This window comes from Canis lupus, chromosome 22, assembly GCF_048164855.1.
Source record: "Canis lupus baileyi chromosome 22, mCanLup2.hap1, whole genome shotgun sequence".
Classification (NCBI taxonomy): domain Eukaryota; kingdom Metazoa; phylum Chordata; class Mammalia; order Carnivora; family Canidae; genus Canis; species Canis lupus.
The window spans coordinates 51,375,319-51,401,671 of NC_132859.1; the positions used below are offsets into that span (position 1 = coordinate 51,375,319).

The following is a 26,353-nucleotide window of genomic DNA, read 5'->3' on the forward strand; positions in this document are numbered from 1 at the left end:
TGAGAATACTTTTCCCTAGCTGTCCACTCCCTCAATTTTATTTTATGCAAGTTGAAATACAAACCTTCCCAGGCAAAACCGGCTGCCATTCTCAGAAGCTGCTGGACTAGAAACCCGCCTGGCCACCAATCCCTGGTTGCACTTCTGTCCAAGATGAAGCCACTTCTAGTTGGGCCAGCTTTAAAGAAAACCGCAAACTGTGCTCCTGACTGCATCAGTCAGGTGTGAGCTGGGGCAGATGTGATGTCTCTGTTGAAGCCCTAAAGTAGTGTGAGGAACAGTGATTGTCTTCATCTGGCGGGGGCAGTGCCCATTGAGCTGAGGTGAGGCAGTCTACTGAGTGCAAAGCCAAAGAAAGACAAGGAATAGGGAGAAGGCAGGGCATGAGATCTCCAAAGCTGAAGTGCAGCCATCAAACATATCATGGAGTCTCCCACACTGGCAAAAGCTGTGATTTTTGTAAAAACTGAAAAAGAAAACCTTTGGATATTAAATCTGGCATATTTTTATGGGGATGAATATACCACTTGGAATTTTAGAGCTAAAGGGTTAAGAATTTGGCTACAATTGTTCTTTTTGTAGATAAGAAAACTGAGGCCTATAGGGGAAAGAAGAGAAAGAAAACTGAGTCCTGGAGACATCAGGGGACTTGCCACATGGTGAGCTGGGGGTAGAGCAGAGGGTCTGGTCTCGTCTCCTAGCTCCCTGTCTAATGCTGTCTGTCTACTCGGCTTCCTCAAGGGCTGATGAAGGAGGAAGCCAGGGTTTGATCTATGGGTGATGGTGGCCATGGCTCAAAGTTCTTACAGCTTGGCCCTCGGAGGGACCCTCATGTGTCTGTGTGATTAGCACTAATAATCACCAGCCTGGCATTGGGTGAGAGCGGCAGGTGCGGTCGGCACAGTAAGATTGTCCACTCAGGAGAAGCAGCTCAGATACTGAAGAGAGGGGACGTGGGCATGGGGGGCCTTGCTCTGCCTTCTCTTGGCCCTGTGGACCCCAGCAGTTAGAGGATTGGTTCTTCCAGCTGTCAACAACTACCAGTCATACGAGATGCCACCGTCTTGACTGACGATGCTCGTGTATGGGGTGGGGTGGGGTGGGGAATTCATGGAGGTGAACCCAGGGATGGAAGTCCTTTCTGCAGGTTTGTGGATAAATGACACCCCTAGCTTTTCATACTCATGGAGAGCTAGGGGAAGCTCAGTTTCCAGAACTTGGTGTTGATGAAATTGAGTTAGCATATTACTAGAACTGACAGAGAACAGACCCCACCACAAAGTCTGGCTGCTGTTCATGCAGCACTGCCCTCAGATAGGAGGTCCCCCAGCTCCACGGGGACATTTGGCTGCCAGCCCAGTGCCACTTGGTGTTGGTCCTGGTTTTCAGATCCTGTCTTGCTTTTTGGTGGTGAACCCTCCCACTCTGTGGTTGCTGTGCATTGTTGGGTGAACCCCGCAGGCCATAGGGTTGGGCAGCTTATCCACAGGGATCTGGTGCGCCGGGTTACAGGATGGGAGACAAAGGTTGTGCTGCAGCTGTATGGGAATCATTGAGTCCCCACTGCTGAAGTGGACGGATACAAACCTCCCCACACGTTGTTATTACCACTGAGGTCATGGGAACATTGGGAAAGGGGAGCCTGGGGGGAAGGTTTCCCTGACACCCTTGGGAAACCACTCCCAGACTTCCAGCCAACCAGGTGTTCTCCTTCTTCTGACCTGCTTCAGGCTTTTATTATTGAATTTTTGTTTTGGTTTTACTTTGTATTTCAGTCACCTGAGCCAGTGTCTTTCTCATCGCCTCTTTCCCCCCTAGTGGCAACCCTAAACTCAAGGGCTGTGCTTGGTTCATCCCTGTCAGCCCTTAGCCCTGGGCCCTGCACACAGGAGGGGCTCCACAGATATCCTTTGCACGTCATTGAAGAGAAGTGTGGAGTGAAGAGAACAGGAAAGGAAGAGATGCAAGGTGGGTAAGCAGAGAGGTGTGAAGGGTTTTGGGGGGCACCTGACTTTATGGTGAAGATTTGGTGAATCAGTGCTAGGTCTTGCTGGCTAGGAACAGGCAGCTCTCCCAGGCCCATTATTAACAAAACTGTTTCTTAGGAAATCCAAGTGCTCCGGGTAATATAGGTGCCTAAGAAGGCAAATGGCAAAGGGGCTGTTGGTGGGCTATTCTCTCCAAAATGAACATCAGGCCTAAGATGTAAAGTAAGCCCTAGCTTCTCAGGGGAAACCTCCCAGGCCTCTCTACTTCTGCATCTACCAATGTACAGCTTTTAGCTCCAAGGCCTTTGCTCTGGGCCTCTTGGGGAGAAAACGTGACAAGCACTGCCTGGATGGTCTGCTGCTCTCTTAGCACCACTGGGGGCCCATGGAAGCAGTCCTGTGGATATGGCGGGGCCAGGCAGTCAGTGGCTCTACTTTGTTCTAGTTCTGGGACATGTGCTTCTTGGCCGCAGAAAGGATAGCCTTGGCCTCAGGGGCCCCCAGGGCTGTGACACTCAGAAGGAAGGTCCCCAGGTCCTCTCTTGGGTAATGGGCTGCAGGAAGTGCAATTCTATACCACCTGAATTCTGAAATGTTTTATGTACACATAATCACTTCTCTTTACCCAACCTGAAGGAAACAAGAATTGTGTACTGAAGGAAACAAGAATTGTGTACTTCTTGATTTTTAAAAAAGGTTTATTTATTTGGTGGGGGAGGGGGCAGAGAGAGAAGGAGAAAGAGTCCTAAGCAAACTCCCCACTGAGCTTGAAGCCCGATGTGGGGCTCGATCTCATAACCCTAAGATCACAACCTGAGCTGAAACCAAAAGTTGGACGCTTAACCAACTGTTCTACCTAGGTGCCCTTGTTCTTCTTTATTTTAAAGTTGAGTCAGTTCTATGTACTTTTCTCATCATTCTCATGGGATCTCTTCCTCTGGAAGGCTACATGGGCTCCCTTATGGCATCACTGCTGACTTCCAAGAAAGCCATTGCTGCAGCTGGGGCCTCACAGGGCCTAGGTCTGGGTCTGTAGGGAGGAATGCCTCCCACCTTCCAGCATCAGAGCAACCCACCAGCCTGAATTTGAGAGATGTGGCGGGCAGGTTCCTCCTCCTAATGGAGCAGCCCACTATCACTGACACACACAGGATAAAGTGTTAGTGGCAGTCTTTGGGACTGCCTGCCACAGTTATAATCTTCACTGACAATTTTATATTTTCCTTTTTTTTTTTTTTTTAAAAAGATTTTATTTATTTATTTATTTGAGAGAGAGAGGGAGAGTAGCGGGGAGAGGGCCAGAGGGAGAGGGAGAAGCAGACTTCCCGCTGAGCAGGGAGCCCGATATGGGGCTTCATCCTAGGACCCTGGGATCATGACCTGAGCTGAAGGTAAATGCTTAACTGACTGAGCCACCCAGGGGCCCCAACAATTTTGTAATCTTCTATTAAAAATGAGGATTCAGGCCAAATGGTGAAGCAGATACTGTGGTGGGAGTGGGAATGCTGGGTGAGTGCTGCTTTTCTACCTGAACACCGTGTGCTCTTTAGTAAGCCTGTTTATTTCTTTGGGATATCTTTTCTCATTTGTTCCACCAGGGCACTGGTAATTGGTGGGACTTGATAGCTGTAGATAATTTTTAAACTAAGTAAACAATGCATTTGGCACAGAGCGAGGCACATGTCTAATGCTAGCTATTGTGACTCTTCAGCAGCCTTAAAATCCTCTATTCTCTGGCAGGAGACAGGCACAGCACACACACACCACACACACACACACACACACACAGCAGGGTGTGGACTTGAACTTCCAGTGGAAGCTCTTCTGAGACATTCTCTCCTGCCAGGTCGTTCCCTCTGCAGGTTTTATAGCTAACAGGAAGGAATCTTTCCTAGACCCAAGGAACTCAACCAACCAGTTTTCCAAATCCCCTTTCTCCTCTATTTGCCTTCTTTATTATGCCTTTATGTCTTGGGTGTTGAAATACTTAAGAATCGGGTTGAGGCAACTTCCTATGAGTTTCCTTCTATCTTCCTTGGCGTGACAACAAAAACAGGGTCTCCAGTACTGAGCTTCTTGTGTGCCCGTTGCAGGCCAGACGTCCACAGATACTATCGCATTTAATCTTGACTGCGGCCCAGGGGAAAGAGGTGTTACTCCTGTTTCCTAGGAAAGGAAAACACAGGGACACAGGGAGTTTAGGAAACTTGCCCAAGGTCACAGAGCTGGAAAAGTCAAGGTTTAACCCAGGCCACAGATGCTGGAGCGACGGTACCCAGCTCGGTACCCAGCTCGTTTGGCCCAAGGGGGCGGCTTAGGTGTGTTCTGGAGGGCGGGGGCAGGCTGGCCCGGCTCGCTGACAGGCTCACCCTCCAGGGCGCACAGGAGGGTCGATGCTTTGACCTCGGCCTCTGAGATGCTGCAAGGACCTCGCCCTGGTGGCCTCAGACCTACTGAGCCGCTCTGGGCCGGGCCGGGCCTGCGACGCACGTGTCGCTGGTGTCTTTGGTTTTTTGTTTTGTTTTGTTTTGCGCTGTGGGGTCCCGGAGAGCCGCGAACTGAAACCGAAACGGCCCGACGCCCGGCGTCAGGCCCCGCCCGGCACGTGGGGGAGCCTCCGGCCGCGCCCCGACGCCCCCTGTCCCGCGGCGGCCGGCGCTGGGCGAGGAGACGGGGCGGGGGGCGGAGACGGGGCGGGGCGGGGCGGAGACGGGGCGGAGACGGGGCGGGGCCCGAGGCTGTGAGCCGCGGCCCCTGCTCGTGGTCCGGCTCGGGGCTCGGAGCGCCGCGGGCGTCGGGCGAGATGGCTGCGCGCGGCCTGGGGCGCGGCCTGGGGCTGCTGGTGCGCGGCCTGTGCGGGCGGCCGGGGCGGCCGGGGCGGGCGGGGCGGGCGGGGCGGCCGGGGCGCGGGCTCAGCGCCTCCCCCGCGGCCGCGCAGCCGGGCTCGTACGAGGCACGGAGCGCCCTGGCCGCGCGGGAGCCCGCCGCCTTCTGGGGGCCGCTGGCGCGCGACGCGCTGGTGTGGGACGCCCCGTACCACACCGTCTGGGACTGTGACTTCGGCAGCGGCAGGATCGGCTGGTTCCTGGGAGGCCGGCTGAACGTGTCCGGTGAGTGGGCCGCGGGGTCCAGGCGAGGCCCCTCGTGCAGCCCCTGCGGCCGCTGCCCAGCCGTGCGCCTCGCCGCCGCCGCCGCCGCCCGCCCGCGCCCCGCGCCCCGCGCCCCGCGCCCCGCGCCCGCTCCTCCATCCACCGCCCGCAGAGCTGGGCGCGGGGCTCCGTGCGCTCGGGGCGCGGCTGCGGCTGCGGCTGCGGCTCCCCCGGGCCGGCCTGCGGCGAGGGGCCAAGGGCGCGGGGCGCGGCGCGGCGGGGCCCCCGCTGCGGTTCCCAGCGACTCGCGTGGGGAGAAGGTGCCGTACGGACGGACCGAGTGGCGGGAGCGGGGCAGGGAAAAGTCCCGCCAGTAGCAGGAGTCAGCTCTGTCCTCGCCCTGCGGCCTGCGGGCGGGCAGTGGGCGCCTCCCGACCCTCGCGGTTTGCCCGGGACCTCCCGGCGGTCGAGGCCCCAGAAGCCGGCCCCGCCAGCCAGCCAGTCTTCGGCAGCCGCGAACACCGGATCCACCAGCGTTCCCTGAAGACTTGCGAGAGGCGGTGGGCACACTGCGCCCCAGGCCACAGAAGGAGGAGGCCCGGGGCGGCGGCGGTCCTGGCCAGGCCGGGAGGAGGGGGTGCGGTTAGGCCCCCGGGGCAGGACGGGACCTGCAGCCACCTGCGGTCGTCAGAGGGCCGCCCGACGGCCCGGACCGCGGCGCTGGAGGGAGGCCAGGAGCTTCAAGGGAAGGGCCTGTACAGCTTCAGGCAGGGCAGTGACCGGGCCTGAACTCCCAGGTAGGACCTGGTGTCTGGCATAACTCCGCCACGCACTGGCCCAGTTTTTCTACTCCTCTGAACTTTGGTCCGTCCCCCCCAGGCCCCGCCCTTACCCATATAAACTGGGCAATCATGCCCACCCGCTAGTCTGGTTGTGAGAACGCAGTGCTAGAAGGTGGGCAACAGCCCAGCACTTCTTGGTCAGCAGTAAGCAGTGGTGAATTCAAGTTATTACATTCAGAAATAGCTATAAAATTATGGGTAGTGTGTTCCAGTTAACTTCCAGACAAAGAAACTTAAGGGAACTTTGGACCAGATCTATGTTTTTTTCGTATTGTATTACTTTGCTGGTTTAATCAAAATGAGCCACTTACTAGATAAGTGTTTTCTCTAAAATTGAGTCAGCAGCAAGTGTCCTTGAACTAGTGAGAAAAAAAAGTAAACCCTTAGGTTTGCAGAGTTGGTGGAACGTGCCTTTAAAGGGAAGGAGAGCAACCCACAGCAGAAATGTGCAGAAAGTGCAGCTCCTAGAGGCTGCTTCTGGAATGGGAGGCCTGAGGCCACTGTGAACATTCACGGCTGGCTTGTGTCCACTTGTAGCCTCTCACTCTTTGATAAGACAGTGGGGATGGACATCCCGGGTCAGGGGCAAGGCCCTTGTGAACCTCACTCAGTCAGGACTGGGTGTGGTCAGCAAGCAATTCTTCTTCTTCCTTTACGGCTACCAAAGAAAGCAGCTGAGCTTCAGAAACTGTTGTGTTGAAAGACAGCTTTTCGCAACTTCCTACCTCTAGGGCATATGCTTGCGCACTCATTTGTCAGGAAAGCTCTGCCCTTTGCTAGTGTCTGCAAACCACACAGGTGACAGTATGGTAAAGGGCTAGGCTGTAGCTGCCCTGGGACCTGGGAAGCACCTAAAAAGTTGTTGGCCTGATCTTTAGTCAAAACAATGATGGTTTGTTCCAAAGAAGCGTTGCTCTCAAAATTGCCATTAGCCTCTTCAGGAGGATCTGTGCTAGCAGTTCTCAAGGTGGGGTCCCCAGACTAGTAGCATTAATATCATCTAGAAACACGAGTTCTCAGACCCCATCCGAGACTATCAAAATCAGAAACCTTGGGAGTGGGCTCCTGCCATCTGTGTGTTTGTGTGTTTAAAGATTTTATTTATTTATTTATTTATTATTTATGTATGTATGTATGTATTTATTTATTTATTTATGAGGAAAGAGAGCAAGCATGAGAGGAAGAGGGACAAGCAGACTCCACACTGAGCATGGAGCTTAATGCAGGGCTTGACCTTATGACCTTGAGATCATGAACTGAGCTAAAAATCACAAGTCGGATGTTTAGCCAACTCAGCCACCCAGGTGCCCCCATCTGTGTTCTTAACAAGCTCTCTAGGTGCTCCTGATGCACATTCAAGGTGTAGAACCACCGACCTCTCTATACCCCAGACCAGTGCAAATGAAGGTACTTCTGAAATAGTCAGGATTGGGATTAGTGTCCTGGAGATGACTCCTTGAAGCAAACAAAAATGGTATATGGGTAACGAATGGGTATAATGGTCCGGGATATATCTAGCGTCACACCTAGGTTTGAATCCTTGCTTTCCCCTTAGTGTTCTTTGCATGCGTTTCCTCATCTGTAAAGATAGTGTGCAACTAAACTCTCTTCTAGTTACTGTTGTTGCCTATCCAACCACCCCAAGCTTAGTGACATAAAGCAGCAACCGTCTTATTATTCTCCCGGATTCTGTGGGTCAGGACTTTGGACAGGGCATGATGGGTAAGCTCTAGGGGTTGGCTTATTTTTGCTTCTGAAGGCTGTCTGGGGCTGTTGCAGCTGCCCTGCTTCTCACTCCCAAATCTGAGGCCTGGCCTGAGATGACTGCAGGCTGCGCCGAGCTGGAACTGTGGCCGGAAGCACCTCCACAGGGCTTGTCACAGGATGGGTGACCAGAGGTCTCAGAGACCAATACTCAGAGCCAAGCTGCTAGCCTTCTTCTGACCAGCGATGTACGTACGACCTGGGGACATCTGGGACTGTTGTTAGCAGCAAAGGAGAAAACGCTTGTAAAGCATTCCTTGCACCCAACCCCTGGCTTTTGTTATTTATTAATGAATCATGGGGAAGACTGCAGCCTTGAACTTGGCCTTCAGCAGTGTTACTGGAATGCTGCTTCCTCTGAACAGAACCACATGGGTTTGCATGTGATCAGTCTGGGATAAGCGGGAAGCAGGCTAGGGAAGGCATGCAGGTGGCTAACATGACTCAAAATTCATCCTGGGTCTCTGGAATAGGCAGGTCACCAGGTGGGGCCATGGTGTCAGAGGCCTCCTGGGCAGGGCAAGGACAGCCTCCAGTTGCTTCTATTACATTTATGTAAACTACTTTGCAGAAGGTTCTTTGGAAAGCCAAGATCTAAAAAGGATACATTTTTTAAAATTAAGTTTTTGATTTTAATTCCTGTAGAGTTAACATATCGTGTTATATCAGTTCCAGGGGTACAATATAGTGTGATTCAACAATTCTATACATTATTCAATGCCCATCAAGATAAATGTACCCTTAATCCCCTTCACCTATTTCACCCATCCCCTTCACACACCTCCCCCCTGATATTTGCAAGTGACATAGCTGATAAAGGGTTAGTATCTAAAAAGAGTTCTTACCAGTCTTTAAAATTTGGCTTTGTCTTTTGCAGCCCTCAACAGGTAAAAGTTTGTGCTCTGTGGCACATAAAGTCAGGATGTCAGGAAGTTGCAAATATAGAACTGGAGAGTAATCACGTGTGTTGCTTTCAAAGCGCACAGCTAAATTAGGTTTTCTTTCTTTCTTATTTTTAAAGATTTTATTTATTTATTTGGGAAACAGAGCATGAGCAGGGGGTGGGACAGAGGGAGAAGCAGAAACAGACTCTCCTCTGAGCAGGGAGCCTGACTCGAGGCTTGATTCCAGGACCCTGGGATCGTGACCTGGGCTGAAGCCAGACACTTAACTGACTGAGCTACCAGGTGCCCCTAAGTTCTGTTTTTATAAGGACCAAATTCAGAGTCAGATTTTTTTTTTTATAAGGGTTTTCTTACTTCTAAGCAAGGGTGTAGAAAAACTATTTTTATTTGGCCATTGAATACAGAGATTTCTGGATTCTTTTTGGAGCATGAGTTGAAGCTATGGAAACCATTTGCTGTGCTTTTCTCCTCTTTATGACTGTACCTCTCATAATGCAGAAGGTAGACACACTGAGATTGGCAAGATGCTGCATTTCTGTGCTTCATTTTTCTCTCAGGGATGAACTTTTATTTTTGCGGAAGTTTTATTTTTTTATTTTTTTATTTTTTATTTTTTTTATTTTTGCGGAAGTTTAAATGAAAGTGTGACTCCTGGCCCTAGGGGGCGGGTCTTCCTGAGGAGACTGGATTCTTCCCAGTTGTCAGATGCATGACTTACTTTAAATAGCAGATGCTTCTGGAAATGTTGGCAAATACAATTTGTGACTGATGTAATTTCTTAAAATGTGCCAGGGAGAATTTCTATTTAAAGAAAGTGCATTGTGAATCCTTTTGTGAATATTAACTCTTTCATTTCTTTTGATTAAAATTGAATTTCCATACGTGGGTTCACTTAGAGTCAGGGAGGGGAAGAGATGTGTTTAAACAAATGACAAGAAGTTTTTGAAAATTCCTACATAAGTGTGTGCCATCTTTATAATGGAAATGATAATCCTATTGTAATCCTTTTTTAAAAACAAAACTCAGGGGCACCCAGGTGGCTCAGTCAGTTAAGCATCTGACTCTTGATTTCCGCTCAGGTCCTCATCTCAGAGTCTTGGGATCCACCAGCCCTGCGCAGGTCTGGCTCCATGCTCAGCAGGGAGTCTTCTTGTCCCTCTGCCTCTCCTCCCGATTGTGCTCTCTCTCTCCCAAATAAATCAAATCAAACCCTCAAAACCCCTGAGCCACCAGTAGGCGTTTGCTTAACTGTTTGCAGAGTTGCGTTAGGGAGGGTGCAGACCTGTTCTTAGGAACACGATGGAGCCTCATCTCACTTCATCCTTGTGACACTGATGTGAAGTGGTTGGTGGTCCCACTGCACAGATGTGGAAGTGAAGGCTCCAATTCATGTATAGCGATGAACACTACAGAAGATGCCCAATGCCCCGGGGCCTGCATTCTATCTAGATGAACCACACATCAGTGACAAGTGAATCCACATTGGGATAACTTGCTCAAGGTTATGTAGCTGCTAAGGGGAGAATTATCCCCCCCACCCCAACCCCATGATAAAGGAATCTTAGGGACATGGTCCTTGTCCTCAGGGACTTGTAACCTAGACGAGGAGGACTTAGCAAAGCCAGCATTGTGTCCCAGAGTGGGGACCACTGAGCAGGTAAGTAAGCATTAGATGGTGTGAGCTACCAGGTGACAGGGAGCCAGAGCTCACTGTGTGTTGGGGAGTTGGAAAAGGCTTGCAGGAGGAGGTGGGGTTTGAGCGGAGCCTTGGATCACACCAGGTCCTTGACTGCTTGTTCTTGGAAATGGAATTTTCTTGTCCCGCTGCCCAGGTCTTCGGGTGGAGGGTTTGTTTTTAAATGTGGAAGAGGAAGAATTTTCTTCCTTCTACCCTCCCTCCCTTCTTTCTTTTCCTCCCTGCAGTTGAGGCAATAGCAGGTGTTAAAAGCTAACACATCCACAGCGTTTTAGGGCTACTGTCACCCCAGGTCCTGCACTGTGCCTTGTGTACATGCTGGTGTCATCTGAGTGTCAGCTGTGGCAACTGTGGAGAGTGTTTCTCTTGGGAACACAGCAACACCATCTGACCTCATCCAGGAAACTGGAAAAGCATCTAATTCCTAGCATGTCTGTGAATCAGGAGCCATCACCCCCACATAGTTGAGGAAAATGAGATTTAAATTAGATAAGCAGTGCACTGTCTGTGCTTCAAGACTGGCTGGACAAGGTCCAGACTCCAGAGCCTGGGTTTTCCCTTTGACTCTAGGCTGCTATCCAGCAAAGATCTGGCCAGATGTCTTACGGAGTCTTTACTTACTCTTGTCCCCAGAGGAAAAAGAAAGCCACACACCCCCAACCCTGAATCTGAAATAGAATATGTGTAGATGTAAGCACACAGGTTTGTCTGCCGAGCGGCGTCCTGGGCCGGCAGCAGCAGCAGTACATGGGATCTTACTAGAGGTGAAGATGCACATGCCCACTTGGACCTGGTCCTTCAGGAACTCAGGGTGCAGCCTCGCCTTCTCTGTGCTAACAATCCCTCTGGGGATTCTGGGGGATTCAGAAACGCTAATTTAGACTAGAAAGAGACCTTGAGGGATAAACCCAGTAAGACAAGAAGAGGCCTGTTCCCTCCCTGGGCATGGAGCCAACCTGGTATCTATCATTCAGATTGCACTTTTGCCCTCCAGCTTGAGGACTTGAGTGGTCCATCCATCATTCAGAGCTGTGGTGCTTCTTTGCTCTGTGCTACAGTTTAGACTGCACATGTACAAATATGGACAGGGCATCGGATCCCTGTCCTTAGAGGGGCAGCAAGTATAATATCTCAGGGAAAGTTAGAAGGAGGCATGAGGTCCATGGGTTGTAAAGTGCTCAGAGTGGGAATGTGTAGGCCAGACCTTCAGGAGTATGGACACCAGGTGAAAGGCAGCAGTGTGGACAGTAGGACAGTGTCCCACACATAAGGAGAAACAGTGCAAAGGCCCTGAGGCAGGAAGGAGCTCACCGGACTCAACATGATCAGTGGAGGGAGGTGGATCACATGGAGCCTAGTGGCTGCTTGTTGAGCACTTCCTGTGTGCTGGGAAGGCGCATAGGGGACACGGTACCTGAGGCTCAGTGCTGACTTGCCTGAATTCCTGCCGTCCCTCAGCCCCAGGAAGACAGAGATACATGGCTGGTCTCACTGGCCACCCATCTGCACCCTGGATACCCAGTGTCCATCCTGTGGCAGGTGTCCCTCTGCTACTTTCTGCAGCTCTGCCTTCCTGCTTGGTGTAAACCAGGTGCAGGATGCCCTGCTGGGGTCCGAGGCTCCAAGCTGGGCGGTCATTCATGGGGTAAGAAGTATGTCCTGGTGCCCTGGCTGCTGTGGGAACAGGCAATGCAGGGAGCTGAACTCTGGGTGAGGTGTTATGTGCGGTTTGAAGCCCTTCCTACTGCTTTCTGGCTGTGGCCTTGGTTGGGGGGGCGGGGGGACAGTGTCACTGGACCACCAGGAGCACCTGGAGACTGTTTCCCAGGGTATATCTGAGCTGCCCACTTTTCAGGGTGACTCCAAGGATCAAACTCGGAGTGGGAGAAGGTATTTTAGAGCAGGCTTCTTGGATAGAAGCAGGTTTGGGGTGAGGCTGAGTGTTTGCTCCTGTAACCAGCTCACTTGTGATGCCTGGAGCAGCCAGGGGCCCGTAAGCACTCATGCGCAGGTGGGAGCAGCTCCCTCCTCCGGCTGGACCACCCACCCCCACTCAGTGCAAAGCTGTACACCTCCCTGGCTTGTTGTGACCTGCCCAGGGTCACTTCTTCCTGATCCATCACTTAGATCCACCAGGGCCAGGCAGCAGGAGTGATGTGGCGGGGGTGGTGGGCTGGTGCTGGGAGTCAGGAAGTGGAGGAGGGGGGCAGCCCTACTGGGGGGTGGTCAGTGCTTCAAGGCCCAGGCAAGGATGTGGCCTCATCTGCTAGTTGCTCAAGAGAAGCCAGAAATCTGTGGTTTTAGCGTGAAAACTCTTCATTTCTAAATTTTGGACTGATTCTCTCTCTCTCTCTCTCTCTCTCTCTCTCTCTCTCACACACACACACACACAAACACACACAATCAGGTTTCTAGTGTAAATCCAGATTTTGCCACCAACCTCCTTCTCAGTTTGACTTCTAGAATTTTCTATCTTCTACTTTTATGGCATTTCTTCTTTTCCACTTTTTGAGTAATTCAAAGACCTCACCTATAGTGTTAATGATTCTTCCTGATGACACATCTTCTTTGTTTAGTAGATTTTTAAAAAAAGATTTTATTTATTCATTCATGAGAGACAGAGAGAGAGAGAGGCAGAGACACTGGCAGAGGGAGAAGAAGGCTCCATGCAGGGAGCCCGATGTGGGACTCGATCCTGGGACACCAGGATCACACCCTGGGCTGAAGGCAGGCGCTCAACTGCTGAGCCATCCAGGGGTCCTTGTTTAGTAGATTTTTTGAGGTATGACTTACATATTTGTTAGGAGCCAGAAAGTTCAAATGATTCCTTTTTTTTTTACTGTAAGAGTAAATGATAGATAAAATATCCCAATAGGAAAAAAAAATGTAATTCACACACACACACACATACACAGCTGGACTATGTAAATATTTTCATGTGGGTTCATCCTTTCAAGAATTACGGGAGTCACATGATCTTTTATGGGTATGAGCTCCCATAACTTTTGTCAGGACAGTTACCCCATCAAGAAATATTCAGGGCCCTGTAGCTCATTATCAGTTGATAACAGTACCCTGCAGTCATACAATAGCACTTCAACTTTGGTCTTTTAGATTCCTGTCATAGTCTTGTGATTAGACATGGTAGATAATTCACCTCCTATTTGTATGGGAGGAGATTGAATTGGAGAAAATAAGTGACTGCATTCAAAGAAAAGAAAAAAGAAAAAAAAATTATATACCTAGACATTGGGGGGTGACTCTGAAGACCAGGTGGACAGAGGGCTGCTGGCCCCAAAAGCTATTTGCAGTCTTGGTTTCTCCTGCTGAAGGAAAAGTGAGTCACGAAATGTGGCTGTGAAGGCTGACAGGAAGGGGCACCAACACGAACCAGATTGAAGCTCACCTTGAAATCAAGAGGAGTGAACAGGATAGTAGCAAATGAGCCTGATCCTACAGGTTTACAGTAAATTGTCAGAACTGACCTTCTGTTTTTGCAGGCATTCATGTGGTCTGAGCTTGGGTAACGGAGGGGGCGGGAAGCAGAGTCTTCCGGAAAACTATCATGGCATTTCCCCAACATTTCATCACTTGTTGGAGCAGAGGCTGGTTTGTGGGGTGCTGGCTGGACATCTGAGAGGGGATATGAATCCTTGTCCTAGATGGCACCTCCCGTGGACTCGAGAGACTGCTGCATGAACTGTGTACCTAATCAGAGGCAGCCTGTTTGCATTAGCATTCTTTCCAAGATCTCAGGTTACAGTGCTCCGCAATAGCTGCCTGTTAGAACCACCCAGGGAGCCTTGAAAAGCACAGGGCCAATTGGGGCCATTGTCCCTGGGGGTGGCCCTGGTGATGCCTACGTGTGGCGGGAGTTGGGATGACAAGTGTGGAGCACTGCTTCAGAGTATTCCCAAGGGATCACCCTGCACCTGTGAGATGCTATTTCTGTACTGGTTGTCTTGTTCGGCAGGCTCTGATGATCACTCTCCTTGCAAGGATGTAGAACCCTTGTCTTTGAGGAAGGTAGGGTTTACATCAGTAGAGTATCACAAGCCATGGCAAACCAAACCTACCCCTTCCCCAAATTTAAAAGCACCAGGTATGGGGCACCTGGTGGCTCAGTGTTTGAGCGTCTGCCTTCAGCTCAGGACATGATCCCAGGGTCCTTGGATCGAGTCCTGCATTGGGCTCCCTGCATGGAGCCTGCTTCTCCCTCTCCCTATGTCTCTGCCTCTCTCTGTGTGTCTCTCATGAATAAATAAATAAATAAATAAATAACCCCCCCCCCCAAAAAAAAAAAACAAACCCACCAGTGTAACATCTGTAAAACCTGTTTTTGTGCAGTCAACTGCTTGGATCAGCATGTTCAGAAGTCCCCGGAGAGTGTTGCTTTGATCTGGGAGCGGGATGAGCCTGGAACTGAAGTGAGGATCACATACAGGTACTGTGTGTCCCCTGACAACATCTCAGTGCCCAGTGGGTCTCCTGGGAATTTATGTCTCTGTGGGAGACACCAGCACCAAACACCTCTGCTGGGTTGTTAACAGGAGCAAGATTGCCCAGCATGGAGGAGGGCTGCCCCTCTTGTTCACCTTGGCAATACTTGGTGCCTTTCGGATCCCACAGAAGCATCTGGGTCTTTGGGCACAAATGTGATGAGTGTTCAAGGCAGAGGGAGGCTTGTGGCACAGTTCTGTGTGCTTCTGTCTGGTTCTAGGCAGAGGTCATCTGTATATCAAGGGGCATGTTTCAGCTTTGGAAATGTTCTCTGGTCCCAGGAAAGTAAACATGAATGCAAACTGAATAAAATACTTGCTGGGTGGGATAAACAACTGAGCCTACTCAGCCTTTTTCTCTCTGTGCTGAGAGGGGGAGCATGAATAAGGTCAAAGCCATCTAAAGAGGGGTCCTCCTGACGTTTGTGTTCTCTGAGTCTTTAGATAAGTTCTTCACACATTCTGAATGTCAAGCACTTTTTTGGAAGCTGCCCGCATGTTGGGTGTTTGAAGGAACCCAGCACCCAGGCATAGTAACCTGGCTTTCCAAGGCACAGCCTGTGCCCAGGGATCTCTAACGTTTGTCACTGCAGGCTGTTGGTTTTCCTTCTCAGGGGGTAAAACCCACTTCAGTTAAACATGAACGTCCCTTTCCAGTGCTATCTCAGAGCCACTGTGAACCTGAGGTGGGTCCGTTATCACCAGCACCACCCCTCCCCATCTGGTGATGCTTGCTCCCTGGTGGGCAGCTTGTGACTTTTCTTGCCCGATCATTCAACAGGTTTCACGGAGTGCTACTGTATCCGTCAGGACAGGTTGGGGTGTGTCATAGTAACAAACAGTCCCCAGGTGCATGGTGGGGGGTGGTTGGGTGGTCATTTTAGACTAAATAGTCAGGGAGTCCTCTCCAAGGAGGTGACATCAGAACTGAGGTCTTGTAGCCAAAATTGGAGGAAGAACTCCCAGGCCCATGCAGGACTGTGAATCCGTGACAGTGACCTGGGAACAGAGAGGGGGTGCATGTGGCTGGGGCATTGGGAATGCAGGGGTGGTAGGAAGGCTGTTCAGGGGCCTGGGAGCAGCAGTGACTCCCCTGCCACTCAAGTAAGTGACTTGGGGGCCATTGGGCACCTCTAGGTTTCTGTTTGTTTCTCAGACTCAGGTTTTATCACAGACCAAATTCACCAAACCTGGTAAAATTGTACTCAATGTGACTTTTGGATGCAGCCAACTGATGTTTGATAATCTGCTGCAGCTCCTCGTGGGCACCATCTTACCATTCCCCCCGACCCCGTTTCAACAACCCTCGCCTGTCATGCCCTTTCCCCGCCTCTGCATGGTTTGCTGACCTGTCTCCCTGCCGCCTGGCCTCCATGTAGCCCACCAACCCAGCACTGGCCTTGGGAGCCTTGGGCCACCCTGACAGCTGAGGCAGATCCCCAGGCTCTGTGCACACTGGAGTTTGGGGAGCACTGCTCTGACAGACAGATGGGCTTCACCATTTGTCACTATTATTGGCCCAACTTGATTTATGTTTGATTCTTTAGTAAAAGATTAATAAGACTCTGGGTGGAGGTACATGGGCTTACCGACTGATTGCTGGGGACCACTCTTCTTTCTGTCACTGCCTGGGCCCCAGGACCCCCCTGGGCTGGATGTCCCCCATGCACACACTGAGTCAGTGGTCAGCAGGGTCAAGTGGGCCGCGGCTGAGCTTGGACTGGCCTGCTGGGGGTGGGGTGCAGGGTTGAACATAAGCCGCAGGGGAGCTTTTAGGGCTGTAGCTCACAACACTTTCAGTTTCTTTGTACCAAAGCAGGGATGTGCTCGTGAACACAGGCAAAGGGTTTATTATTCCCTCTATAACTGAGCAGCCTTAGCCTGAAATGGTTTTACAAACCATTAGCTGGGTACAGCGCCAGATGCCTGTTTCTAGCTGCTGTTGGAGTAAGAAGAGACGTGTGTGTATGGTCATCTGAAACCACAGATAGTTTTTGACAGACCTGGTTTGTTGTTCTGGTCATTTTAGGTTTTTGACATGAGATTTTCATTCTCTTCGCTTAAAGGAGAGCCACCTAGTTGTTGGTGCTGGATGTGCTGCCAGCATATAAACTGCCACTAAAATAAAGAGCTTCCTGCCAGGTGTCTCACATGGTGGCTGCCAAGCTGCCTTTGTCCATGTTCTGAATTGGGGCCTGAGCCCTTTCAAGACACTCTATGGGGCTGTGGTTTTCAGAGCCTGGGGTGCTGGGGACCACAGCTACCTTGTCTGTTTGGAGGTCGGGGGAGCCAATCCCGACTCCTCCTCCACTATATGCTGTCAGGCACAGAAGGTGGCAGGTTGGGGGCACGCGGTGGCTTGGCTAAAGGAGCAGCTGTCTTCAGCCTCAGGATCAAGCCCCAGGACAGGGGTGGCCTGCTCAGTGGGGAGCCTGCTCCTCCCTCCCCGCTCCCCTTCCTCCTGCTCATGTGCTGTGTTCTCTCTCTCTAATAAATAAATAATAAATAGTAAGTAAAAAAAAAAAATAAATAAAAAAAAAAAATAAATAAAAGAAAAGGCAGGTGGCATGTTGGCAAGTCTAGGACTCACCCCCGGGACAAGCACTGTGGCCTTTGCCCTGGACATGGATATGGAGGACTTTGCATTCTGCTGTCCTGAGGCTACTTTCTGCTGGTGGAAAGTGGCCTCAGGGAAGGCCTGTAGTCCTCCATCTGTAGAGTGGGGTACTTGTGATAACCAAAGTGATTCCACCCATAGGCACAGGGCTGTGATAGGAGGAGGTGTTGGAGGTGAAGGTAGCCCTAAATAACAGTGATGATTACAACAGCAGTGACTTTATCCAGTACTTTCTGCAAGTGAGTACAGGACTGTCTTAAGCACTGTACCAGAGTTACTTTATTTAAATACCACGGCCTGATTAGATAGGAATTACTATTGTTTTTATTGTTATTTCCAGCACTTTATTATGAAAAATTTCATAACTCGAAAAATTTCAAGCAGTGTACCTACTGTGTATCTAGCACCTAGGTTCTACCCTTACTGTTTACAATGCCTTTTTTTTTTTTTTTAATCACATGTGATTTATGTATCCATCTTTCCATGGGTCAGTCCATCTTATTTTATGGGTGCATTTCAGCAGCATAGCATTTTTTTTAAAGATGTTATTTATTTATTCATGAGAGACACAGAGAGAAGCAGAGACACAGGCAGAGGGAAAAGCAGGCTCCCTGCAGGGAGCCCAATGTGGGACTCGACCCCAGGACCCCGGGATATGCCCTGAGCCAAAGGCAGACGCTCCACCACTTAGCCACCCAGGCATCCCATTGACAGCATGGCATTAACTGGAGTTCATTGTGTGTTTATTTTCTCTCTTTTGATGTGAGATTTATATACAATGAAATGCACACATGTACATTTGCTGAGTTTTGATCGATGTGTACAACTGTGTAACTCAAAATGCCTCTCGAGATACAGAATAGAGATAAGGAGGGGACTCAGAGAGAGGAGCAGATCTGTCTAGGGACAGCAAGGTCAGAGTGGATCCTCATCCCCCGCGGGCACCATCACCTACTGCAGTCATGATCAGTAGCCCCACTGGGGCCTGATGATGCAGCCTTTCAAACTGACCACATGGGCCTCTGCAGCTCTTAGGGAATGGTTACAAGGTGTCTCATTCCTCAGGGGCCTAGGTCTCTCCCACCTGGGGCTGCTGCATTTTTTTTGAGGAGGTATATTTCTGGAGAATCATTGTAGAGCTTATAGTGGGGACCAGCAGCTCCTGCCCAGCAACCCTTAGTGAGCCCTCTATCCTGCTCACCAGAATCTCTACCACTTAACCACATGTCTAAGCGGACACAGGCATACTCGTGCACATACACATGTGTGGGTACATATATGAAGGCACCATGTACACTCATACACATACGTTTTAAGTTGCTCGTTTTTTTTTTTTTTTTTTAAGATTTTATTTATTCATCCATGAGAGACAGAGAGAGAGAGAGGCAGAGGCACAGGCAGAGGGAGGAGCAGGCTTCTGGGAGCCCGATGTGGGACTCGATCCCGGGTCTCTAGGATCACACCCTGGGCTGAAGGCGGCGCTAAACCGCTGCGTCACCAGGGCTGCCCAGTGTGCTCGTTTTCAAGGCACATTTCTACAACTTGCTCATTGTGTTTAGGGTCCATCCTTGGAAACAAGCTCTTGGATGGTGGTGAGGGCTCTGACCCCTGTTCTGGGAATTGTGGCTCGTGTTGCCTGTGAGTAGACTCCACTCTTCTGAATACTGGGAAGGGGAGGCCTGGCAGGATTTGGGAACTCGGGGAAGCCCCATGGCCTGCCCCGCTAATTCCTTCCCTCTGTGCTATCACTTGGCATGGGTTCCAAGGAGCACCCTGCCAGACAGGCCTGGAAGCTGGGGGAGTGCACTTAGCTCGAAGGTGGGCCCAGTGCTGGCCACAGGGCTCTGGGAGGAGGACTGTGAGCAGAGGGCAGCCTGTTGAGCTGAGGCTGTTGCTCAATCAACTGTTGAGCAGAGGGCAGCCTGTGAACTGAGGCTGGAGCCGGGGCCAGAGGGCTGCCCCAGCCCAATGCCCAGAGAGGTATGTTCAGAGCTTGCCCGAGGAAGCTGTTCTAGCCTCGTGAGCAAGCACACTGCAAACCCTGGGCCCCTCCTACATCCCCTGAGGCTGGGCCTACGGGTCTGAGGCCTCCAAGGGCAGGGGCTGCAGAGGCCAGGCAGGGCACAGATAACCTGGGTGGCTCCCCAAGGCTGTGCGGCTCAATAGCACCCTGGGTGCTGCTCCTTCCGACCGTGCACATGTGCTCTTCCAGTGGTGCCTTTTTAGAAGATTATGCTTCACCTCTAGTTCAAATAGATTCTAGGGGCCCTTCGAGGTGGGGATGCAGAGAAACACAAATTCTTGTCCTTGGGAAGTTGGTGGTGGGGTACTAGGTAGATTATGTGGCAGACTACTGTCTCCCTGGAGCCTGGAGGTCTGGGCTAGGGATTTTCAAGCTGGACATGGCGTGGAGCCGATGGAGGCCCCATGGCTGGTTTGTCTGTGGGTGCCCTGAAACAGAGCTGACGGTAGGTTGTGGGTGTCTTCCTTGGAGTATTTACCAAGGCTTCGCTCATCTTTTGTCTGAGTGCTCCAAAAAGAGGTCTGAACTTGAACTTGATCCCAGAAATTAAGCTTAAGACCAAATTTTAGCCCTGGTCAGCTCTGTGACTTGAGGCCTGTCACTCTGGGCCTCACAGTCCCCAGCTATAAAATGATGGTCCCTCAATAGTGCTAAGATCAGCACTGTTCCAGCAGGAGCGGGCATGGCTCAGTGTGGTAGTCACAACCAACATAGTACAATAGGGCCTGGCATACAGGGCATACCATACAGGACAGGAGTCTCGGGTGTGCCCACAATGTGAACTGAGTATAGTTTTCAGTGTGGGTCAAGCCCCTGGAAGGGGTGGTTTCTGTGGCTGTTCCAGCTTCTTTCTGGTGGGATGTATACAGCGAGGAACCCCTGTCCAGAGGAGCAGAGGGGATGTCAGGCCTCCTTCTACCCTGCCTGCCTCAGCACCCCTGGGTGGGCATAGAGGGGACAGCTTTCTTTCTGGACACGTTGGGTCAGGCCCTGGGTATTACTGAGACTCTACATGGCCTGGTGCCTAATGTGGAGGGCTCTCAGAGAATACAAGAGGGGTCTGCCTTTTGGGGTACCTCTCCCTCTGGGGCAGCTTGATCAACACACATGGAACTGGGGAGGCCTGCAGCCTAGAGGCACCTCCCACAGAGCCTTTTTTGTGTCCTTGGCCCTGAGTGTCATAGAAAGGAGGGTCCCTGTGGGCCCCAGCAACAGGAAGTCTCCACATGAGCACCCAGTTGGAGAAGGCTTTGGCAAGTTCTGAGGAGGGTTGGATTTTGAGAGGCACAGGAAGGGGTGTGTGTGTGTGATGATGAAGACAGCAGAGCAATGGTAGGTGAGTGCACTGTGGGTAAGGTGGTGGGGGGTGGGGGGGGTGGAGGTGGAAGCTGTGCTCTATGCCTGCTCTGTGTTCTGGCGGTGTGTGACCTTGAGCAAGTCGCTCTACCTTACTGACCCTCTGTTTCCTCATTGCAAAATGGCAACATGCTTGTCCTCTGCTGGATGGCTGAGTGTGGAACAGCACATGGGGGATGAGAGCCCAGAACAGGGCCTGGGAAGACGAGGATTCCAGATCTGATGAGGGAAGGGTATGGAGTGGCTCTGTGGCTGCTGGGGCTGCGAGGCTGGGGGTGGTGTTTTCAGAGCAGGGACTTTACCTCTGGAGAACGATCTCTAGTCAGCTAAAAAGCAGCCCCTCCTCCTTCTCGTGGGCCTGATCCTTGTTCTTTGCTCTTCTCCTCATCCACAAATTAATTATTTTAATGAGCAACTCCTTCATTAAAATAATTGGTAATTGAAGGTAAGGATCCTTAATGGGCATAATGAGGTGGTTGAGTGGGGTGCTCTGGGGTGACACAGCCCCGTGATCAGTGAGGTTTCCTGTGGCAAGAGCCATTCATCACACAGGGCAAAGTCAGTTTGCTCAGTGGGCTCCTCGGGGTGGAGGAGGAGAGGCCAGAGGCCGTGAGCTCATGTGCTCTGTCCTGGCTTCCCTGACTAAGAGGAGGGAGGTGCCCAGATACACTCTTCCCCCTGCTGACCTGTGAGTAACTGTGATTGCAAAACTTGGTTGGGAATCGGTGTGCTGACTGCCAGGAATTGTGGAAACCTTGGGTCATTTGGATTGTACACTTACCTTTCCTTAAGACTTTGGCTCCCGGTGGTGAAACTGGGAAGTGTTTTGAATCTTTCTATATATGATCACTTATCCTTCTTGTCCTTCTTTTGGATCAGATAACTCTCTTGGAATTTTATATTTTAGAATGGCCAAATCTTGGGACTGCAGCAGGAATGACTCACCTCAAGAGTGTCTAGGGCCAGGGAAACTTCCCTGATGGGGACCCTTCCGATAGTTTTTTGGGGACAAACAGTGGCAGAGGTTTACCCCCAGCAAGCATGTAAGCAAACGCCTCCCTTGGAGCTGGATCCCTGCTTCTGTGCACTCTCTCCTGCTGTACAGGGGCTATCTGGGGGCTGGCTGCACTGTGGGAGATGGAGGGGCATTGCCTGGTGACGGCACAGTGTGGGCCCTGGGGTAGGAGAGGGAGGGGAGCTGAGGGGTAGGCTGGGAGGGGCTCGGTGCCTGCTCCTGAGGACTGGGGATAACTTTCCTGCCACAGCTAGAAGAGTCTTCTAGGACTAGGCGTTGTGGTCCTGTTTTTTTTTTTTTTTTTTTAGATTTATTTATTTGTTCATGAGAGACACACACAGAGAGAGAGAGAGAGAGAGAGAGAGGCAGAGACACAGGTAGAAGGAGGAGCAGGCTCCATGCCGGAAACCCGACGTGGGACTCGATCCCGGGACTCCAGGATCATGCCCTGGGCCAAAGGCAGCACTAAACCGCTGAGCCACCCAGGGATTCCCTGTGGTCCTGTTTTTTAACTTTCTGTTGCTAGAGGCTCAAGACAGTGGGAAAAACCTGACTCATAGCTTCACTGTGGTAGTGCTGTGGTGTCCCGTGGCCTACCCTACATGGTTCTCAGCAGGGCAATGCTGTGGGCACAGAGGGCAGCAGTTGGATGTCCTCACCTGTCCAGAAGTGCTCATCAGGCCCAGGCTGGGGGTTGGGTGCACCTTCGTACCTGCCCCGTCTCCCTGCAAGTACCCATTTCCTCCTCTTATTATGCTAGGTAGACACAGAAGGGAAATGTCACCATGAGGTTAAACATGCTGTCTGACACAGAGCTGAAAATCTATGCCCAGCTAGATGGGAGCGGGCCTCCAGCAGGCTGGGTCCCTGGGGAGGTTGAGGATGCCTGGCTCCTGGCTGGCAGGCACACATGCCCCTGCCCATGGCAGTCCCCAGCAAGGCAGCCCGGATAGTGCTGGTGTCTGGGCACCCTGTCCCTGCAGGGCTGAGAAGAGGCATGTGGATGTGCCCCAGGTGGCCCCTTCCTGTGCTCAGCACAGCACCAGCCTCCAGGGCTGGCCAGGCTGGACCCCTCTGTCCACTGCCTACCTAGAAGAAAGGGCACCAGCAACAACTTCTGGGAAGATTCCTGGTGACCGTCCTGCACAATAGGGTGTCCCAACCCTCTCCTCCAGGAGCCGGACCTGAGCCTGCTATCTGGGGGCAGCTGCTAGCCCACTGGCCAGGAGCTGACACTGATGCTCGCAGCTCACGTTCATGGTCATACTTGGTTTTAAAGCCCAGGACCCGATGCCCAGCAAACTTCTGGGGTCCTCAAGCTCACCCAGTTGGAAAGGTCAAAAATGTGGTTTGAGTTCAGGTTTGTGTGACTCTAGTCAATGTACCGAGGAACCTGAGTCTTCCCTTCCCATCCCGGGAGGGCGGAGGTGACAGTGTAAGTGCTCTGCAGCACTAACTTGGTGAAAGGCCGGATACCTGGTGGCTCCTGGTGCCTCCTGGTGCCTCCTGGTGCTGTGTGGAGAGGGTAAACTGCTGTGTGCAGACAACAGTCCTTCACTAACCAGGACGCTGTGTTTAGTTGTCTGCTCCCACCCTCTGCATAAGCAGACACACATGAAGTGCTAACCTCAGCCAGGGAGGAGGCGGCTCGTCAGTGCTGGCAGGCTCTAGGTGGCCTTGAAGAGGGACAAGGGTCAGCTGCAGAAGGAGGTGGGGCTGAGAGCTGTGGAGTCGTGCTGGGACTGTGGGACAGTGAGGAGCAGGAAGCAGAGTACTTACCGGGCGCTCTGGGCATTGGAGCACCTTAGAGGCCAGGGTGGGGGACACCGTGGGTGCCAGAGGAAGGGGTGCCAGAAGGGTGCTGGCTGCTTCTCAGAAGGGGAATCTTGGGCTGGCACTCCCTCATCCTTCATTCTTTGTCCTGCCTGTTCCCCCCAGGCCTGTCTTGCACCTGATCGGAATGTGGTAATAGCAGTGGGTTAGGTTGGGTGAGAGGCTTGACAATTTCCCATCAACAAGTCCAGATAAACTTCCACTTGGCCTGGAGTGAGGTTTCTGAGCCTTTGGCAAATAAGGTGACACTCACTTGATCCAACACCTGCCCGTTCTCCCTGCTGGTACTACTTAGATGAGGTTTCGGGGAAAGGAGCTTTGACTGAGTGAATGAGGTGACAAGGACATGGAATTTGGAAGAGGGCAGGCAGGGATGCAGGCAACCTCAGAAATTCTGTGTGCTCTCCACACATCAGTGATGCGTGGCTCAGGAAGCAGCTAACACAGTGATTGCCAGCTCGGGGGAGCCCTAGTCTCCTGGGGAGGTTTGCAACAGTAAGCTCAGCGCTAAGTCAAGATCTCCCCGGGCATTCTGGGAACTTGGTTTGAAAACACATCTCCAGTAACACAGCTGCCTGCCCTGTCAGGGGGAATGTGTCTGCAGGATTCAGCTATAGAAAAGGGAAGTCAGAGACACTCTTTTAAGCAGAAAGGATGCTTACACAGAGTGCTTACAGAGCCTTTGGGTGGACTCCCCGCACCTACTCTGGCACAATCGATATGGACTCAAGAAACCCCGCAGCACTGCGGAGTTCTCAGAACAGGGTGTGCAGGGCCTCTGCCAGGAAACCACTGTTTTGCTGGTTCAGGTGCTCGGCTTTCTCTTGACATCTTTGCAGCAAATGGAATCTCTCCAGGTAACCCCAGCCCTCCTAAGCTGCAGCAACGCACAGCCCACCTTGCACCTGCTCCTCAAGTGCAGCTATCTGGCACAAGCTGAGTCGCACGCAGCAGCCCAGGTGTGAGGCGTCCAAGGTGGTGGGTGTGTTCCCAGGAGGCTCAAACAGATGCTGAGTGAGAGAAGGGCAGACGACCTCAGGCAGGTCTATGCAGGGTGGGTTTGCAGACCCGATTCTGCTCCACTCCTGGGCGGTTGACTGGAGCAGTGTGAGTACCGGGCCTGTTACTACCCGGGTCCCAGGCACTTGGGGTGGGTTGTGTGTGTGTGTGTGTGTGTGTGTGTGTGTGTGTGTATGTATGTGTGAGGGGTGGGCTCATGGTCCTTCCTCCTGGTGCAGCAGTCACTCCCATGTGCACCACAGCTGCTCAAGGTCTACTCTAGATAGTAGGCTCTGATCTCTCCTCCGTCACTCAGTCCTTCCACCCAGGTCGGCCCAACCAGATGTGGAGTCATTGCAGGCCAGGCTATTTTCCAAAAGCACTTTCCTAACTTCACATCATAAGCCTGTTCCTTTGCTGGGCTTTAGGACTAATGCCTACTATTTGTGGGATATTTATCCAGCCCAAAGTTCTACATGAGGAGGTCTTTGGCATGTTAGGAGCTGGTGCAAACGGGGGTGCTTTTGTGGAACTGCCAGAAGGTGTCCTTCAGAAGGGGTAGGAAACCTGGAATGTAGTACAGTGTCCTGGGGCAGGTGCCTTAGAGAGGGGCTGCACTGTGCCAACTGCAGTTGCCCCAGTGACAGGGCTGCCAGGGAGCACATGCACCTGTGGAGAGAGCCTCAGGAAGTCCAATTGCCGAATTCATACAGAGCGCTCCGCCTTGAACCCAGGGTCAGGGGGACCAAGGCCTTGGAAAAGGAGAAAGCTTGGGTGGCATGAAAGGGGTGTGCATTTTGCTACTCTCCTCCTTCCAAACAATTTAAATTTCTATTAGCAATCATTTGTTTATTGAATGCACAATTATTGAGTTAATTAAATAAGTTTTTAAACATTTTTTAACATTTAAATTCAATTTGCCAACATATAACACCCAGTGCACATCCCATCAACAGTTTTACGAAGGAAACAGGTGACATAACCTTTAAGGACAGCCTTAATGGGGGTCACAGGCAGCTTTTAGGGTGTTGAGGGCTCATGAGGTTGGTTCTGCTGTCAAAGGGGCTTGTCCTCTCAGTCCCTTGCTCAGTTGGTCAGTAAGTCATGTTGGTAGCTGGAAATCCTCCACAGAGGGAATATTCATACTACAATAATTGGCAAATGCCATAAATCAGGGCTTTTTTTCCCCCGGGAAAATTGGTTGTTAAACATTTGGCAGGACCTCCTTTTCTTTTTAGCAGTTTCTCTAAGCTGCTATCAAGAGACCAGGAAACCACTTTGGCCTGAGGCAATTGCACCAAATTCTTGTAGCCTCTGGATTCTCACTGGGTGGCTGTGTCTCCTTGCTTACTTGCCTCTGTGTGTGAATTTGGAATGTTCTGTGGATTCACAGTAAAGTTTGGAAATAGAGCAACCCCTAGCTCGTGTCTGGTTTGAAAGTCTCCATGTGAGCTCTGTTGCCCCAAGTCCTGCTGTTTCCCTTGCTGCCCAGTGGGTTTGTTTGGAGCAATGTAGAAGGACCTGCTGGGCCACATGGGACGGGTCAACGTGGAGTGGGACCTGAAAAACATGCAGTGGCTTTTTTTTTTTTTTTTTTTTTAACTAGGGAAAAGGGAATGTTTTTAGAAAGTTAAAATCTACACCCTGCTCCAGAATCCACCAGGGGAAGGACATCACTTCTGTGGCTTTCCCCGGGAAGTAAACAAGCCTGGCCGGCTAGTGGATGA

General features: G+C 51.5%; 1 protein-coding gene and 1 long non-coding RNA gene across 2 annotated transcripts in view; one reads left to right on the top strand and one right to left on the bottom strand.

The window, feature by feature from the left end:
- Positions 1-3,915: 3,915 nt before the first annotated feature.
- LOC140614356 (uncharacterized) lies at positions 3,916-4,636 on the bottom strand. The gene is made up of 2 exons (XR_012015251.1): positions 4,358-4,636; positions 3,916-4,154 (listed from the first exon to the last, which is right to left on the bottom strand). It is a non-coding gene; the product is annotated as an uncharacterized lncRNA (long non-coding RNA).
- A 127-nt stretch (positions 4,637-4,763) lies between these two features.
- The window catches only part of ACSS1 (acyl-CoA synthetase short chain family member 1), a 58,462-nt gene continuing 36,872 nt past the window's right edge, over positions 4,764-26,353 (top strand). The window contains exons 1-2 of the mRNA XM_072793623.1: positions 4,764-5,098; positions 14,632-14,728. Of these exons, the coding sequence (XP_072649724.1) occupies positions 4,792-5,098; positions 14,632-14,728 (404 nt within the window). The 5' untranslated portion in view covers positions 4,764-4,791. The remainder of the gene's footprint in view (positions 5,099-14,631; positions 14,729-26,353) is intronic.